The 17506-nt window shown below is 40.4% G+C and overlaps 1 protein-coding gene and 1 long non-coding RNA gene across 3 annotated transcripts in view; one reads left to right on the plus strand and one right to left on the minus strand.

Annotated features, from left to right (window-relative positions):
* The window catches only part of HPSE2 (heparanase 2 (inactive)), a 631399-nt gene that overhangs the window by 16140 nt on the left and 597753 nt on the right, over window positions 1-17506 (minus strand). For both annotated transcript variants that reach the window (XR_004810045.2, XM_025466850.3), the window contains exons 10-11: window positions 14041-14186; window positions 6777-6923 (exon numbers count right to left, since the gene is read on the minus strand). Coding sequence is in view for 1 of the 2 variants with exons in the window: in XM_025466850.3 (XP_025322635.1) it covers window positions 6777-6923; window positions 14041-14186 (293 nt within the window). In the remaining variant the exon portion in view is untranslated. The remainder of the gene's footprint in view (window positions 1-6776; window positions 6924-14040; window positions 14187-17506) is intronic.
* LOC112672170 (uncharacterized) lies at window positions 5220-8008 on the plus strand. Its single transcript, XR_003144085.2, has 2 exons — window positions 5220-7299; window positions 7715-8008. It is a non-coding gene; the product is annotated as an uncharacterized LOC112672170 (long non-coding RNA).

Here is a 17506-nt window from a genome sequence, read left to right on the forward strand (position 1 = left end):
GAAACCTGCAGGGAGTATGTCTGGTCAAACAGAGTTAAAAAACTCCAGGTACCAACTAATATCAGCAGGGGAGAACTTACACACTTACTTGTCTTGAGTCTGCTGAGGTAAGTGGAATAATGGCCCTTTGGTTCTAGAAAGCAGGTTTTCAGTTTTTGTTTGTAAGTGTGTAAGTGAGAAGTCTTGGTATAGAATTCTTAGGGTTAAGACTTTACCCCAAGCTTCTTTTCCCAGATTTGTCCATGTTCAAAAATAAACGTGGTGCTTCTAGTCATCTTTAGAGAGAGACTGTGGTAGGTCAGGTGGTGGCCAGTTCAGCCTCACACTCACCAAGCTCTGAATCTGGAGATGAAGTATCATAATGTGGTCTGTTCCAACAGGGACACGAAGATAGTTTTCAAGTCTTAGCACCTGGGAGTTAACTTGAGTATTTTCAGAACTATTCTGTTTGGCTAACATCAAATGACACCCTTCTAAAGGCATGCAGTTAGATGCCAGTGTTTTTCTTTGATATAGGATTTAATGAGGGTGAAATCAAAGCAAAAGCCATATCCCGGAGAGATGAAAAAAATAAGCAGTATGCAGAAAAGAAAAAAAATATGTTCATTTCTTCACAGAATAGTCAATAAGATTCTGGGTTAATAGAAGCCTCAAGTTCAGCTAATCATGGCAGCTGAAGGAGAGGCTTAATACAGATATGAAATGCAAATATTTAGTATGGAACTGATTAGCCCTGAAGCAGAAATATTCCACACCTCTCTCATGCACCACCCACAAGCTGCTTCCTGTTAGTTGTTTGTTTCTAATAACAGAGATGAACAACTTGAGGATAAGGACTTTAGAATTCCCTCCCCCCTCCCCCCTAATATCCCACATTGGATAGCTTTTGAAGGCCATTGATGATGTGGGGCTGGCATTTGAAGGATCAGGAGACATTCTGAGATGAAGTATTCACAATGAACTTCAGGTTCAGATGTTTTCCCCTAACTTGTGTATTTGGGATTCCTGAGCTCTTTATAATTATGGGACTACAATTCATTTAAAACTTTGGCTACATTAGTTGCCACTGCACATTAGAGTGCTGAAGGGAAACAAGTCATGTCTGGCACAAAGTAGGATCTCAATAAAAGGTGATGGATGGATGAAGACATGAGAAGGCTCATGTGCCAGCATCTTTCCCTCAGAGATGTGCCTCTGGGCTTGTGCTCCAGTAGGGGAAGGGGAACTAGCTGGCAGTGCCTATATGTATGGGGTTAGAATATACTATGTCAAAATTGATTTTTAGAGGCTTCAAATTAAACCAGCTTATAGTCACTGCTGGAAAGTAATAATCCTTTTGTTTGAGAAAAGCATAGAGGAAACAGGAAGTCCCCACTTTTGCTGAGAAAACAAAAGCTTTTATTAAAATTCTATATGACTGGGAAAAAGAAGCTTTGAAGAAGCTCAGAGAATAACTTTTAAGAAGGATCTGAAATTAGGACTTGTGAAGAAAAGTTAATGAAACAAGAGTGAGTTAGCCTAGAGGAGAGAACATTGCTGACTAATCTGATGCTCTTCACATTCATTCTGTGAAAAGCCTATGATGAAATGAAAGCAGACACTATGGTGATAGGGTACAGTGATCTATACTGTATGAATGCCAGTTGGGGTAGCACGGTGTTGAGGAAAGTGCATTGGATTTGGGGCCAGGAAAATTGGGTGCTAGATACTTTCTATCACTTAATAGTTGGGTGACTTGAATAAGTCATTTACTTCTCTGAGATTCAGTTTCCCCAACTCTAAAGTGTGAGGGAGGCAGGGATTGTTCTACTTTCTTCATGGTGCTATTTAGAGGGTCAAATGAGATAATGGCTATTAAAGCTCTTTATTATCTATAAAGTCCTAACCACATTGGGCCACAGTGTTCTTATAAAATTAAGTGTTCGGACAGGATTGAAGTTGTGGGCACTCCTTCCCCAGAGGCCTTAAACCTTGAGCATCTTCTAGTCCAGATGGCTTTGCTGCAAATGAGTAAGGGTAGGGAGAATAGAGCAGATCACTTCAAAATGTCATTCTGCCCCAGGATTCTTAGCATCTGATTCCCTCAGGTTCTGGTGTCAGAATAGAACAGTCAATGTGGTGAAAATTCTTTCCTTCTTTTCTTTTTTTGGATAGTTTTCCTTTCAAATGGAATTGAATGAGACACATAGGGCAGGACACTGAGATGTGACCAAACCCTTGCTCTTGGTTTGACTTTTCCCTAAAAATCTGAGTCCTGTATTTTGATGTAAGTTGACTTCTTTGGCCTCACTTCATGCTGCTTTCCCTGTTTGTCAAAAGACACTGGAGATATTTATGTCTTGGGGAGAACTGATTCCCTAGAGGACAATGTTCACTGATTTGTGATCACATCAGGCATTGGGCAGATTCCTTTCTTCATGGATGACAGAGATGTTCCAAAGGTTCTTTTTGACTTATCCAGAATGGGAACTATTATTGTCTTGGGTGTAAATGATCAGTCTTCCTCCCAGAAAGATGAGAATGTAGGAAACAGGACAGAGGATGGACTTGCAGCTGGAGATTTTCTGGAGAAAAACTAGCCTAATGTTACGGTCACTTCCTCTTACAGCACAGCCTCTCTGTGTGGCCTTTTAGTGGCCTGAAGAAGCTACTTGGCTGGTGACCGTGGAGACAACAGGCTCCAAAAGTGAAGTGGGAGTGGGAGAATGAGAATGGAAAAGAAGAATCACATTTTAGAATTCAATGGGAGGCAGAACTCTTTTGAGCTCACCCTCCCACTGAGTTGGAATCTTGGAGCCCCTCTGGGCTGGCCATGGCTGCTCACTCTGTGCAACAGGCTACCTCCCAACAAACCCTGTCCTCAGTCAGACCAGGCAAGCCTTTGAAGGAAAATTAGCTCTTTTTTTTGTGGTGAATTCTTTCTCTTTTAGATTATGCTCCCTGGTTTGCTGTCACTTTGGAGGATTCTAGGCTAAATCTGTTTTCTTTCACTTCTCAGTTCCTGAAGTATCTGAAGAAAGTCCTCATGACTTATTTTTCTTGTCTGAATGAAATCTCCCTATTTCCTTCAGACAGCCTTACATAATATGTATTCCAGACACAGAACCCCCTCCTTTTGTGTACATACTGCAGTTTTCTGAGCTTCCCTTCTCCTATCCTATAGGGTATTGGTCACCCACCTTTGGTCTGATTGCAAGAATGAGAACTATTTCTTGCATAAAGAGTTGAGACTTGAGTGGTAGGTCTTAAGATTGGTTCACTCACTGAAATGAGAAACAGGAACCTTCACCTGTGGACTTGGATCCCTAGACTGTGCCTGATTAGTGGCCCTAAGGGTGCTTCATGTGCAATACCTGACATTCTTGAGCCCTGAGATCTCGTGGAGATACCTTTGCAAAGATTTCAAATATCCCCAGTCCTGCTGGCAGCTCCGAGAGAATCAGTTACTCCATGTTCTCAACTAGTCATAAAGGTTTACTGGCATCTCTTTACTCCTGAACCGCCAGGCCAAATTGGTCTAACTGGTGGCTTGAATGGCACACTGACTTGCTCTATATCCTCTTTCTGGTTCCTCCAGACAAGAGCAATTACAGGTTCCTCTGCTCCCAATGCTTTCCATCCTCTTCTGAGCTAATATGGCTCCAGGCTGCAGCAAGGAATTAGCAGACACAGAACACAGAATCTAGCCCCAGAGGCTTATAAAACAGAGAAGGAGACACTAAAGGCTGAAATCACTTCCTTGCATTTCCTTTCATCCTTTCCTGCAGAGTCTGCTTCACCAAAACCACACCCTTCCTGTGAGACCCCCATCTCAGAACCACTGAGGGCTCTTGCACTCATTAATAGTTACTGAGCACAGCACTGGGGGGCACTGAACATATACGTGACAGCCCCTGCCAGCAGCTAACAGTCCAAGGTGGCACAGACCACTGAGGTCTAGTAGGAGAGGTGTCAAATTAGCAGTAGTTTACAGGACAGAAACAGGCTTAGAGAATTAAATGAAGAGCCCGAAGCTCCGCAGTGAAGTAATGGTAGGATTAGGGCTGGAATCCAGTTCTCTTGACTTCCAATCCAAAATTCTCTTTAATATGATATATGTAAACTCATATGTGCCTGTCTATATTTCTACTTATATACATAGGCATATACTTGGGTGTATGAAATTTTCATTTGTAAAAAGCTGTATTTCACCCACATGCTCTAGTTTGATTCTCACGATAACCCCATCTGACAGGTAAGGGAGCTGAGGTTTGCCCACAGGAGTAAATGGCAGCAACTGGATTCACAGGGCTTGTGATTCCAGCTCCCCCTTCTTTTAATTGCATGACATTGTTATTTGATCTCGGTGGCCATTACCAAATCCCTCTTCAGGACCCCTCTGGAATGAAATTCTCATTTTCCCTGTCTGTCTCCCACATTTTCAACAAAGCCGTAACACAGCTTCTCACTGAGATGGGGACAAGGTGAAGTGCAAGACAGCATAATTGGGACATAGAGCATATCAGTAGCCAGTGGGAGTTGCTTTAGTCACTCTAAAGGACAGGTACAGGCAAGAGGGACTGAGATGTGGCCAGGTTCAAATATTAGGGGAATAATCCTGGAGGCAGGACATAGAGTGGAGTAAACAGGCCTGGAGGCCTGTACGCCTTGGTTGTGGGGGGAAAAGCTCATAAAATGATGTCACCCTCTGACTACATCTCCTCTTGTTTTTGGTTTTGCATTTATCCCATTCTTATTATAATATTTTTAAAAAATATTTTATTTATTTATGAGAGAGAGAGAGAGAGGCAGAGGTAAAAGGAGGCTCCATGCAGGGAGCCTGATGTGGGACTCGATCCCGGGTCTCCAGGATCAGGCCCTGGCTAAAGGTGGCGCTAAACTGCCAAGCCACCTGGGCTGCCCTCTTATTATAATCTTAACAAATGTCTTAGCAACACATTATCTTAAAAAGTTGGAGAAGATTCTGCTTTGGAAGAACATCTAAGAGGTGTTAGAAAGAGAGCAATTGTTTCCCTCTTCTTCCCCAGCCAGCTGGAGTCATGAGCTGCGGAAAAGGAAGGCAATGGACATGTACTGCACACTGACTATATGTCAGGAACTTTACATAGATTACCTTCTTTACTCCTCTCCCTATGAGATGTAGAGATTATAGAACTTGCTCAAGGACACAGAGCCAGCAAGTGGCTTGTTGGAATTAAGGTATTCGGCTCATTCCTTCCACATGGTACATGTGGTCTTCCCAATGTTGGGCAGGCTCAGTTCCTAATCTCTTTGGCTCCAGAGGATCTTGAACTATCACAATCACTGCTGACACCAGATTGTGCCAGAAATGCCTTTTCAGGTCATTAATGAATGGCAGTGGGAAACTGGAACATACCCATGATCCTCAGAAAATCAGACCCAGGATGAGGATTTTAGAGCCAGAGGGACCTTACCAAATATACAGCAACTCTTGAATTTTGCAGATGAGAACACTGAAGCCAAAGGATCAGGATTCAAGGATCTGCCCAGGTCAAGTGATTATTTAGTGAATCTGGGACCAGAACTGGTTCTCTTTCCTAGAATGAAGGCTGAAAATTCAGCACACTAGTTGTGAATACTGGGGAAAAGAAAGAGAGGGGATGAAATACTCAAGAAAGTCTCCCAATACAGATAGGATTGAGAGGAAAGACAAGTAGATGCAATGTACACATAGCCAGAGAAAAGAGCCAGTATGTGAACCAAGACTGAAAACACAGATCTCGGGTGGGCTAAAGCAACTCAGTAAGTGACTTCCCAGATTGTGTTTTGTTCCCATTGCACATACAGTTGGAAGCCAAATGCAAGCCACCAAGGTTGCAGTGAAACAGTGAACAATTATAGCACAAATAGTTGTGGGCAGCTGTGGGAGTGCAAGCCACCTGCTCCAAGTTTACAGCTTTGTTAAACTTGGTAAACATTAAAAATGGACTAGGAATGCTCCCAGTTTGTACAGCATCCCATACCCTTCCTGGGAGGCCTTACTCGGGGAGCTGAGGTGACCTTGCCTTTGACCAAGCTCTTCTCACTGTGGCCTAGAACTGCTTTCTCTTGATAGATGTCAGTGTTGTCAATAGTCTCTGGGAGAGACTGAGGGAAATATGGAGCATTACAGAAGCATATATTCATAGAGTTTGAGGGAATTGCAGAGCCCCCAGAATATAATGTCTCTTTTAATAAATGTTCAGATAAGGAAACTGAAATCCAAGAGATGATGTGTCCAAAGTTATAAAATTTTGGGGCAGAACAGATGCTTGACCTCTGAACTTTTGACCCTTTGCTCAGTGCTCCTCCCTTTTAGTCCCGTGAGGTTTATAGATGCTGACAAACAGGGAGATACAGCATCACAGAATATTACAGCTGAAAGGGGCATGGTTCTCAACTACCAGGGTTTTTGTTTGTCACATGACTAGGGGGTGCTATTGGCATTTAGTGGGCAGGGACCCAGGGTGCAAATAAGTAGCTTGAAATGAGATCATCCTTCATAATGAATTGTCTTGTCCAGATACCAAAAATGCCCTTGTTGAGAAATACCTTATCTACCACTTGACTTTACAGTTGAGCCTAAAGACCAGGAAGGGCTTGACCAGAGTCCCAAAGGGAGTCAGCAGTCCATGGACTCCATCCCACTGAGCCCCCAAGTGAATTAGCAGCAGGAAAGAGGCAGCTCTAGCTCCCTACCCCCCTCCCCCCGCCCCAACTCCCCCATCCAGCTCCTGCTGCACTTGCTCTTAAGCCATTTCTAGGTCTGCACTTACTTGGACTTCAGGCCCTCCTGTCCATAGGGCTGCAGCAGATACTGGTGCACAAGCTTATCCCTGAGAGTTCCAGCCAGTTTGATTTTCTTTCTTGATCGGTGCAAGTTGATGATAAAAAGCGTAATGGACCCTCGAACATAGTTGTGGCTGAGATGGAGAGAGAGAAGGGGAAAATGGAAATAAAGTGGTCAGTTAGATGCTGCTAAATAATTTATAGACTGCACCAAACAGGACTGCCCCAGGAAAGGGCACTGATTTTATGGTTCTTGGTCACTCTTGACCTTCAAAGACAGGAAGGCCTTGTTACTGTGGTTTCTTGCAAAGAAGATACCAACTTCCCACCACACTCTTTTTGTTTTTGTTTAAATGTATTACAATGATTTTAGAAAACAAAATATCTTTTTCTGAGTGTGAAAAAAACATGCAGACTGCAGAGAATAAAAAGGAAAAATACAGAGAAATACAAAAAAGGAAAAGAAAATTCTCCCATAGTCCAAGTATCTTGCGATATGATACAATTTTGGTAAATATCCTTCCAGTATTTTTTGTTTATTAATTCAATATTAATTCAAATATTTACTGAGTAGTTTGACACATACATATATATTTCTCAGTTTTCATCTAATTGGGACCACATTGTTTTTTCAGTTCGTGACCATCTCAGACATATTTCTATGTTATTAAGTTATTGTATTTTCTTCTACTTACAGAAGAATGCTAAATTCCTCATTATAGAAATGTAATATAATTTATTTAGTTAATCCTCTACCTTTGGGGACTTACATCTTTTCAAATTTTTGCCATCACAAATTACATATGCCATTATATAAACTTTTTGCATATCATCATTTCTAATAAAGTCCTGGAAGTTGGACACATTAGGTCAAGGGGAATGCACATCGCATGATTCCTAACCAAATCTTCTGGTTCATTCCCAGTGATGCTCCTCCCTGTGGGAAGATTTTCTGCCCTGATGTGGAACCCTAAGGATCATATGATTGCCTTTGGCCAATGAAACATGGATGGACATGTTAAAATCTTTGCATGGATTTAAGAGGCTGCCTATGTTTTGCCATGTCTCTTTTCCCTGTGCCAGAAGACCAACAATGTTCTTGACAGAGGCTATTTTATTGACTTGCGTCCTGGAACAAAGATGATGTGGAGCAGAGCTACAGCTGAGCCATGACAGACAAGTAGTATGAATGAGAAATACACTTTCTTATTGAAAGCCATGGAGATTTGTTGGTCTTTTATTATCATAGCATAACCTCACCTATCCTGACTGATAACACACATATTGCTAACACTGATGTCAACTCTCTAGAAAGCTTGTACCAATTTGCTCTGTTCAGCTATCTATAAGAGCACTCATTTCCTCATACCCTTAATATCAATGGATATTAACCTTTTAAAATATCTTTCTTAACCTAAGAGGTGATAGTGGGATTTTGATGTTGTACTAATACGTATTTTAAAAAAATTTATGTTGAGGTACAGCATTGTTTTCATTGGCCTGTTTGCCATTTCATCTCTTCTTTTATAAACTGACTATTCATGTCCTTTGTCCATTTTTCTATTGATTTAAAAAAACTATTTGGGCAGTCCGGGTGGCTCAGCGGTTTAACGCTGCCTTCCGCCCAGGGCATGATCCTGGGGTCTCGGGATCGAGTCCCACTTCACCCTGCATGGAGCCTGCTTCTCCCTCTGCCTGTGTCTCTGCCTCTCTCTCTCTCTGCATCTCTTGTGAATAAATAAATAAAATCTTAAACAAACAAACAAACAATTTATTAAAAATAGTTATTCTTTGCATGCATGTTGCAAAATTTCCCCTGGGGTTTCTTTGATGAATTCAGTTTGTTTATATTGTATTCTGATGTATAAAAGTTAAAAACTTTTAGGTAGTCAAATTTATTGATCTTTTTCATTTCTGCTTTTGCTGTTTTATCTACACCAAGATTATAAGCCTATTCACATTTTGGAATCCTTTTAAACCAGCACAGGATGTTCAGAAGCCTGGGAGAACTATATGCCTACATGCAAGAGCCTTTCAGCATGTATCAACAAAACTATAATGATTTCCTTCTTTCTTGTAGGAAAAAAGACTTTGTTTCTAAGGGGTCCCCTAGGGCCCCATCTGGATGGGTTAATGAGAGGAAACAGAAGAAATGACCCAGTCCTGCCTTCAAAGGAGTTCAGAGAAACTCTAAGTCAACTTTGCCCAGAGGAAAATATCATTCCTTGCAGAAACAGCATCCCTTAGCCTCTGGGTCACTCACCTCTGCTTCTAAAGGTGCTAATTAAGAGTTGAGTGACTGAGGGCAGGTCAACTTGATAACTTGGGTTGTTTTTGTTTTTTAATAAAACAGTTACCAGGGCTCATCCTGGAGATTTTGATTCCATCCATTTGTGATGGGAACTAGGGAGCTGTTGTGTGTGTATGTGTAGGTATGTGTGTGTGTCTAAATCTTTCTAGGGTATTTGGCAGATGAGGTGGGTTTGGGAACCACTTGCCTAGAGCAATCCATTAAGATTAGAATTCTTAATGTGTATTCATTCCACTGACTGTGTCAGAAGATTTTTCTTGCATCTGTAGGAGGGTACTTCATTGTATTCAAGGCTTTCTGAATGCCTGCATTGATATTCTGATAAATTATTAAATGACTTTTCTCTCTGGTTCTTCCTCCTCTGGTCCTTCTTAGTCTTCTAAAGCATGTGAAGTCGTTTTTGGAGCCAACTGAGTTAGGTCAGAAGAGAATGCCCATTTCCTAACAGACTTATATCACCAGAGCTCAGAAGAAGGATGCTAGACTGTGTAATCACTTACCATCATTAAAAGAACATTAACTATATTCTATTAATGGGCTTTAAGCTTAGTTTAGCTGAGGAAATTGAGGGAAACATTAACTACAGGTACTCTGGGCTTCAGTATGAGCATGGTACCCGCATGGTACGTGGGTACCAATTTTGCCAGACTGTGGTAAACTCTTGTGCTAACTACCACCAGACAACCTTCTCAAGTCCAGCAGTGGAGGAGGGAGAGCTGCACACTTGCATTTATGAGTTTCTCCTCTGCAAAGCTGGGGCAGAATGAGCCCTGGGAGACTGTAGAGGAGAAGGGTGGGATGTAGGGAAGTGGTAGGTGGGAGGGAGATCTGACAGCACAGCATTGCTACAGGGAAAGCTGTCTTTTCAAGCTGCTTGGCAATGGTCTGATTTTTATTTACATAGTTCCCCTGGGGGAGACAAACCATACAGCAAGCCAGCTCAGAGACCCTTGTGCAGAGGCTCTCAGAATTCATGGAGCCTCTTCAGGTAGGAACTGGCATTGAAGCCTGCCTCACCCATCCCTTTTTCTGCTTGGCTGATGGGCAAGGATATTAAGCAGAGGTCCTGTGGCTGCGAAGACACATTCTTGGCGAGGGAGTGCAGCACCAACCTGAAAGTACTGTGTCGAGAATCCAGATTCCTGAAGAATATATATTCTCTGCCCACAGAAAAATAATCTTGGAAGAATGTTGTTCCCTAAGAAGTTAGGGATCTGACTGAAAGAATGGCTCACAGGCAATCGATCGTCTTCTGAGGTCAAGTCCAGGTGGCTTTTGGTTCTCTTAGCGAATGTCTCTTTCTGTCTGGTAGAACATCTATCTTACTCCATGTCTCACTCACAGTCAGACTTTTTCCCCAGCAGAGAATCCATGCATCTGGAGTTCATCTTTCTGGCTGTTCTTTTGCTGCCTGACATCTCTGTGATGCCATGGGGGTAGGAGGAAGTGAGTCAGGGAAGGGAGGCTCAAAGTGGAGTATCCTGGATTTAAGAGGTGGGGGACATCATATGGAGAGCTGCATCTTGACTTCCAGATAAAAAATAGTCACTGTTCTAGGAATGTCTCCAGTGAAGCTGGGAGATGAGAAAAGGGAAGACAAGACGGTGCTTTGGAATCCATGGTCATTTCCAGTGAAAGTCCGTGTGTTTGAGAACTGGGTTGGTCCATTGTCTCCAAATCTAACTCAAAGTTTTTGGGTTCGGTAAAAGTCAGGCCATGTTTTGCCAAACATTTTTTCCCCTAATTTCAAAGCCCCTGTGTATTTTAAGGGAAATTTAATCCACATGTTTCTGATTCATTTACACTTAACTCATCAAAATATTGTTTTGTAAGAGCCATTTGATGTCCAAGAAGCCTCAGGAACCTTTTTTATGAGCCTTTAAAAAAATTTCTTCTAAAAAACAGGAAGTCATGTTTTGCCAATAATAAACAAACTTGAACCCCAAAAGGCTCGGCTCAATTTTGCTTCAGTATCCACCAGGTTCCAATTGGTTCTGAACTTGGCTTAAGACCTCAGCTCCTCCCCAGAAACATACATTGTTTCAGCAGAATGATTTATAAAACAAGGTTTCCCAGTCAAAACTTATTTGTTCTCTGAACAAGAAGATCTAAGGTGAGAACTGCCATGCCACCAGGCTCGTAATTTGTTGACTCTAGAACAGAAGGCAGTGGAACACCTGCTGGTGTTGGTATACATATCACACTTTTTATCCTAAATCGATTGTAAAACACAACACTCTCCTAGGTCAGAAACAAACCATAATGTAAGAGGCTGCCATGAAAGGCAGTAAGATATTCATTTTTTTTTTCAGTAAGATATTCAAATAGAGGTTGCATAACTGTCAAGGAGGCTGTAAAAGGAATTTCTGTTGTATAGGATATTGGGCCAAAGATCTCTAAGGTTTCTTCCCAAGTGTAAAATTCTTTGCATTATTAATGTTGTTATTATTTGAATACAGGAGTGATACCATAAAACTTTTGGAATTCAATATGATAATATAAGTGTAGATATCTGGCAAGATGCTTGGCATACAGCAAGTGCTCAATATACACTGAAGTTCAGGAGTTGTTTCAATAGATATTCTCTTTGGGTTGTTCTACTGGTAAGTTTATACTTTCTCACCCAATCCCTGTTTTGATCCAGGATATATATTTTCAGAGTATTGGTCAAGAGTGAATAGTGTGAAGCCAAGATGTCCACTCTGGGACATTTCTGTGACCTTGAGCTTGTTGACCATAAATCAACTAAGTGAATCAGTAGTGCTTCCTCATGACTGTTGTGAGGGATGAGCAGACACAGACAAGACACATGGCTTTCCAGGGAGAAGGAGCAGAGACACTTGTCCTATCTTTGTGCCTACCAATCTGGGGCACTTGACACCAATAGACATGTAGGAGATCTGCAACCCCAGCCAGTTCCATGCATTCATTGTGGGTCTACTTTTCAAATAGGAACAACAAGACCTTCATCCCTATTATTATCATGAAGGTCATATGTGCATCAGTCTAGTCTTGTCTCTCTTTTGTAATGGGGAAGAGGGATGGTACTGACAGAAGCACAGTGGCACCATTTCCCCAGAGAGGTTCTGAAGTGTATTCCCATGGAAAGTAGAGGGGTGCTGGTGATGTAGAGAGAATATTAGATCCAGATGATGTTAGTGAATGGTAGAATTTGTAGCCACTCTACCACACCACCTCTTTCTGGATGATGTGCTGACATCAAAGGGGAAGAGAGCCAGAACTATAAATCCTCCATGATGTCTTGATGTCCTATTTCTGCATTCATTCACTCATTCCTTCCTTCATTAAACATTTGCTGAGATCTTCTTCATGCCAGTCACTATATTAGACACCAAGAATACAAAAATGAATGAGACACTGGCCCTGAGTTCATGGTATATTCAGACTATTAGTGACAAGAATGTCAAAGAATGTCAGGATGAGCACTGAGATGAGACTATGTGAGGAGCCCTCTGTGAGGACACCAAAGGTCAGCAAAGCCCATGGCTACTGACATTTTCCCCCTGGTTCCTCAGACTGATAGTATTAAAGGGCACAACTGAAGTGCTTCCCAACAGAGACAAAAGGTGCTAAGGGTAATATTTCTCTCTTGAAGCTGGGGGTCCTCCTTTTGAGTGGTTACCTCAGGGCTAGGGTGGAGACAAGGAGTACAATGTATCCTTGTGTGGGGATCAGATAACTCCAGCCAAAGCCATAAAGCAGTCACTCTCTGTCAGGTATTGGATTGAGCTTCCTGTTGAGCAAAAGGGACGTTGAAAACCTCTGGCCTCTGCCCAAACCAGCCTCCTCTCATCCACAATAGGCACTTGTATCTACAGACAAGACAACTGGCCCCTGGCCCCACTATGTTCAGAGTGATTCTTTGAAAAATCTTATCATGATAAATTAATTGACTTGGCTCCTCTCTCATCAAGGAAGGGGAAAGAGCCTCTGTTGTAACCTGACCACTGGAGCTCTTTGTGCTATCCACTGACCACGATCTGCCCCTGATAGGCCCACGGGAATGAAGGTCTGGCTGGAGGCATTAGCTTCCTCCTCCCCCTCCCCCACCTGCATTAAGAGAAAGAGTTCTTTTCCAGAGCTGCCTACGCTGCTCCTTAAACAGGAAGTGATGTAAGAAAGCCATATTTGGTCAGATGGGATTCGCTTTAGGCTGTTTACAGTTTTTACCTTATGATTCTCATGTTTTAAAATGGCATCTGCTAAACTTTATCAGTTTAATGATAATTACTTTCCCTGTTTGTTTACAGACTTCAATGACAACCAGTGCTTCAGATCAAAAAGAGAAGGATAGCCACACATTACCACACTGATTGTTCTAAGTCCAGCCCTGTAAAAAAGGAAGCCCAGATTTTATTTAACCTCTTAACATTTAAAATAGCTGGAAAGATTTCTGAAATTCTGAAAATGATTCTAAAGCTGGCGTGACTGCCTTTGGGCTTTCCAGCTTGGGACACAACAGATCTAGGGCTAGGTTTCTAGTGGTAGAGCTCTTCAGCATACACCTTAGAAATGTAGACTTATTTCCTCAAGCTCTGCTGGTGGATCATAAGAACAAATTTTATATCTCTAGATTTGTTTCAGGTGTAGGTACATACAAAAGCCTCATGCACATTACATCACCTGGCACAGAGAAAAGGCTCAATAAAAATTTGTTGGATGAAGTAAATGAAAAAATGGCATGTGTTTTTCTGAACTTTTTGTGCATCAATCTTCTGAGAGTGAGAAAATGGTTTTACTTGGAGAAAAAGCTATTTATCAGAGATCCTTTAAAACCTGTAAAGAGCAAGTAAAATAATTCCAGAAGCAGTTTACAGTAAGTCTTACAGGGGTCCCAAATGGTATGGAATTCTAAGAAGGGATTTGAAGCCTGAAGCCCTTTGGGAGTAGCCTTCTGTAACATCTCTCTGAAGACTTACTTGTGGTGGTTTGTGCAGTGAGCATAAATCCTTAGTTTGTCCCGGATCACTCGGCCTGGCCGTGGCTTCCGTTGGAGCCCGGCCACATGCACAGCCAAGACTTTGGGGCCAATCAGGCGCTTGTAAAGGAGAGAGAGCCAGTAGTCCTGAGGAGAATAGAGAGGTGGAGAGTCAGAGAAAGATGCACATTGAGTGTCAAAGATAAATATGCCAACACACAGGCCAGAAACTACTTCTTACTAGGGGTACAGTGAATCGTGACTAGAGACCCTAATTCAGTTAAGCATGTCAACACGATGAAGTGCTCACCTTGGGTTGATAATGAAATGGGCACTATCTAAAGTGACCTTTTCAACTGACCAAATGGGGAAATTTAAGTGGGGTGGAGTCAGACCAGCATACAAAACAAATGAATCAAAGTTTTTCACATATGAAATAATAACCTGTCAGGGCCTTAAATTTTTTACTTTCTTTAACTTTACTTTCATACTGGTTTATCACTTGTGTTTAACTGTAGGATAGAAGATTTCCAATCTTTAGGATTGCCATCAATATAAGAATCCACACGTCATCCTTCAAATATTATCATTAAAGACTAATTGTGTGGTGGGAGGGAGAGGAAGGTACTCTAGGCAAGAGATCAGACTTCTGAATTCCAGAGTCAGAAACACAAACAGAAGAATGTTTGCAAACCCTGGTGCTAATTCTTGGTCATCCTCAATAATTCTAAAATAAAATGAATAATTCTAAACTAAAGGAATATGATACTTTCAACCATTCTGGCATCCATTTGTAACTGATGAATAAATATTCAATTTGTGACCCATACGTGTATCTGACCTTACAAAAGTCTATTCACTGGCACCTTAATTTCTATAGTATTTGCTATTACCATATTTTGTTTTTTATACTTGATACAAGACATATTTTGTATTTTGTATTTATTTTGTATTTGCTGTTATATCCAATCATGGGGTAATGACTTTAGTGGTTATAACTCTCCATGTAATAAAGGGCTTCCTAATTTGTTTGGGGGCTTTTTCCCTCCCCCCAGTTCTGGAATTCCATAATCATGCTACTCAATGTGGGCATGCTTCTCAAAGTCTAAAAGACATCATGCACGTCTTCTCAGCCTTCATCTTTCTAGGCAGAAATCTTTTAATGATTTTTTTTCTCCTTGTGTGTTTATCTATAACATCAGCTGCTTAAAAGTATCTGTTGAATTGCATAAATCAGAACAAAGTCTCCAAGCCCCTTTGCCACCAGAACAGCTCTAAATCTGCCCTGAATAGTGAGCTCTAAGACTTGCCCAACTGTCTACCTTAATTAACCTTAAGTATCTTCAAAATGGCCATTAAATTTGGTCTCCTAATACTTAAAATGCTAAATATCATCATCAATCATATAAATGAAAAAAATCTCATTGTTTCATTTGCTCTTATTTGACTACAATTTCTGTATTTTTGATCTGAAGTAAACTTTATTAAATGATTATCACAGTCACACCTGTTTCCAATGGGACACTATCCTTTTCTTATTGATTTGTAATACATCTTTTCATATTATTGTTAAGAATCTTTGGAATGTATATTGAACAAATATTCCATCCAAGTGTGTAGTTCACTTGTTATCACTGTTTATGATTTTTTGACATGGAGAATTAAAAAAAATTATAGAGAAAATCTATTTTTTCCTTTTGATTTCTTTCACCTCTTTTATTCTTAGGAAGTCCTTCCTCACACAAGGATCAGATAAATCTTCAAAGATATTTCTTCTTGTTCATCAGTTAAAAGTATAACCTCTTAATTCACTGAAAATTATTTTGTGATATGGTACTATTATTTTCTAAATTATTCTACAGGAATTAGTTGTAGCATCATACAGTTGATAATGTATTTTTAAATCCATCTTAATCACCAAGTTTTATATATACATGTAAAAATATATAAATATATAACAGTGTAATATGTAATATAACACATTGTATTATACAGTTTTATATCACTTCATTATTGTAGTTTACATTTTAATATCTAGAGATTCAAGTTCATTTTTGATTTTTCTTTAATCAAACTTTCTTTAATTAGTCATATCAATTTATTTTTACAAACCAACTTTGAAATAATTTTTTGTAGCATTTGTTGTTCAGAGAAACTTGAGGCCAGTCTGAATTTTAGTCTGTTTGGTTAGCCTGTTTATTTTCTATCTTTTGTGTTCTGCCAGAATGCTTATGAAGGCATGCTTTATCCTTGGTATTTGAATTTTTTATTGGAAACATGTCAATGTGGGTTTCTGCATCAATTTGCTGATATTTGAGGAATACTTTTGATCAGAAAGACTAAGGTCTTTTTTTTTTACCAATGAAAATTTTCCTTAAATATAGCTTTGACTTCTTTTTCTTTCTCTTTGCTTCACTCTTTGTTTCAGGAGTCTGATTGTGAACCCTCCATCCTCAATCCTGCACATCTATCATCTCCTTTCTCATCACTTTTCAATCTTTTTGTTTTCCCTCTGCAAGAGGATAGCTCAAATTTGTCCTTTACATTTCCTTCAGGATCATTTCTGTCACTTGAGTATTTTAATTGTTATTACAATTTTACTTTCCCTATAACCTTGTCTCATTTAGCTTACCTGATTGTCTGGCACTCATTTAAAAATTGTTTTCCATTTATGTGTACCATGTATATGTTTTCCATATATATATATGTATATATATGACAAATATTTATAACAAATTTTTGTGTACCTATAATTTATATGAGAGTTCTGAAGCATATAAGAACCTGCCACCCACCTGAAAAGCTACTTTAACAGCTCTGTGGTGGCATCTAGTTATGTGACTCTTTTTTTTTTTTTAAGATTTTTATTTATTTATTCATGAGAGACACAGAAAGAGAGGCAGAGACACAGGCAGAGAGAGAAGCAGTCTCCATGCAAGGAACCTGATGCAGGACTCAATCCCTGGAATCCAGGATCATGCCCTGAGCCAAAGGCAGACGCTCAACTGCTGAGCCACTCAGGCATCCCATATGTGACTCTTCCCTTTCCCATTTTTGTGTTTTTCATTCACTTGCTTCATATTTTGTTTTATCCATACATTTGCTCCTAAGCAATATATTATTTAATTTTTTAGTTTTATAAAGGTGGTCTCATGCTGAATGTAATTTTCCGCGACTCATTTTTTTTCACTTAACATTATGCTTCTAAGATTCATCCAGGTTACTGCCTGTACTTTTGTTCATTCATTCGCAATGTTATATGATACATTATTGTGTGAACATACTACAGTTCGTTTCTCCATTCTTCTGCTGATGGATATTGGGGTTGTGCCCAGGTTTTTGCTGTTACTGAATGATGTGGCTCTGAATATTCTTATTCCTGTTTCTCAAGACACAAGTGAGGAAATCTGGAGAAGCACTGCTCCACTGTGATGGGAAGCCAGCAGCAGCAGCAGCAGCCTCAACAC

Source organism: Canis lupus, chromosome 28, assembly GCF_003254725.2.
Source record: "Canis lupus dingo isolate Sandy chromosome 28, ASM325472v2, whole genome shotgun sequence".
In the NCBI taxonomy this organism is placed as follows: domain Eukaryota; kingdom Metazoa; phylum Chordata; class Mammalia; order Carnivora; family Canidae; genus Canis; species Canis lupus.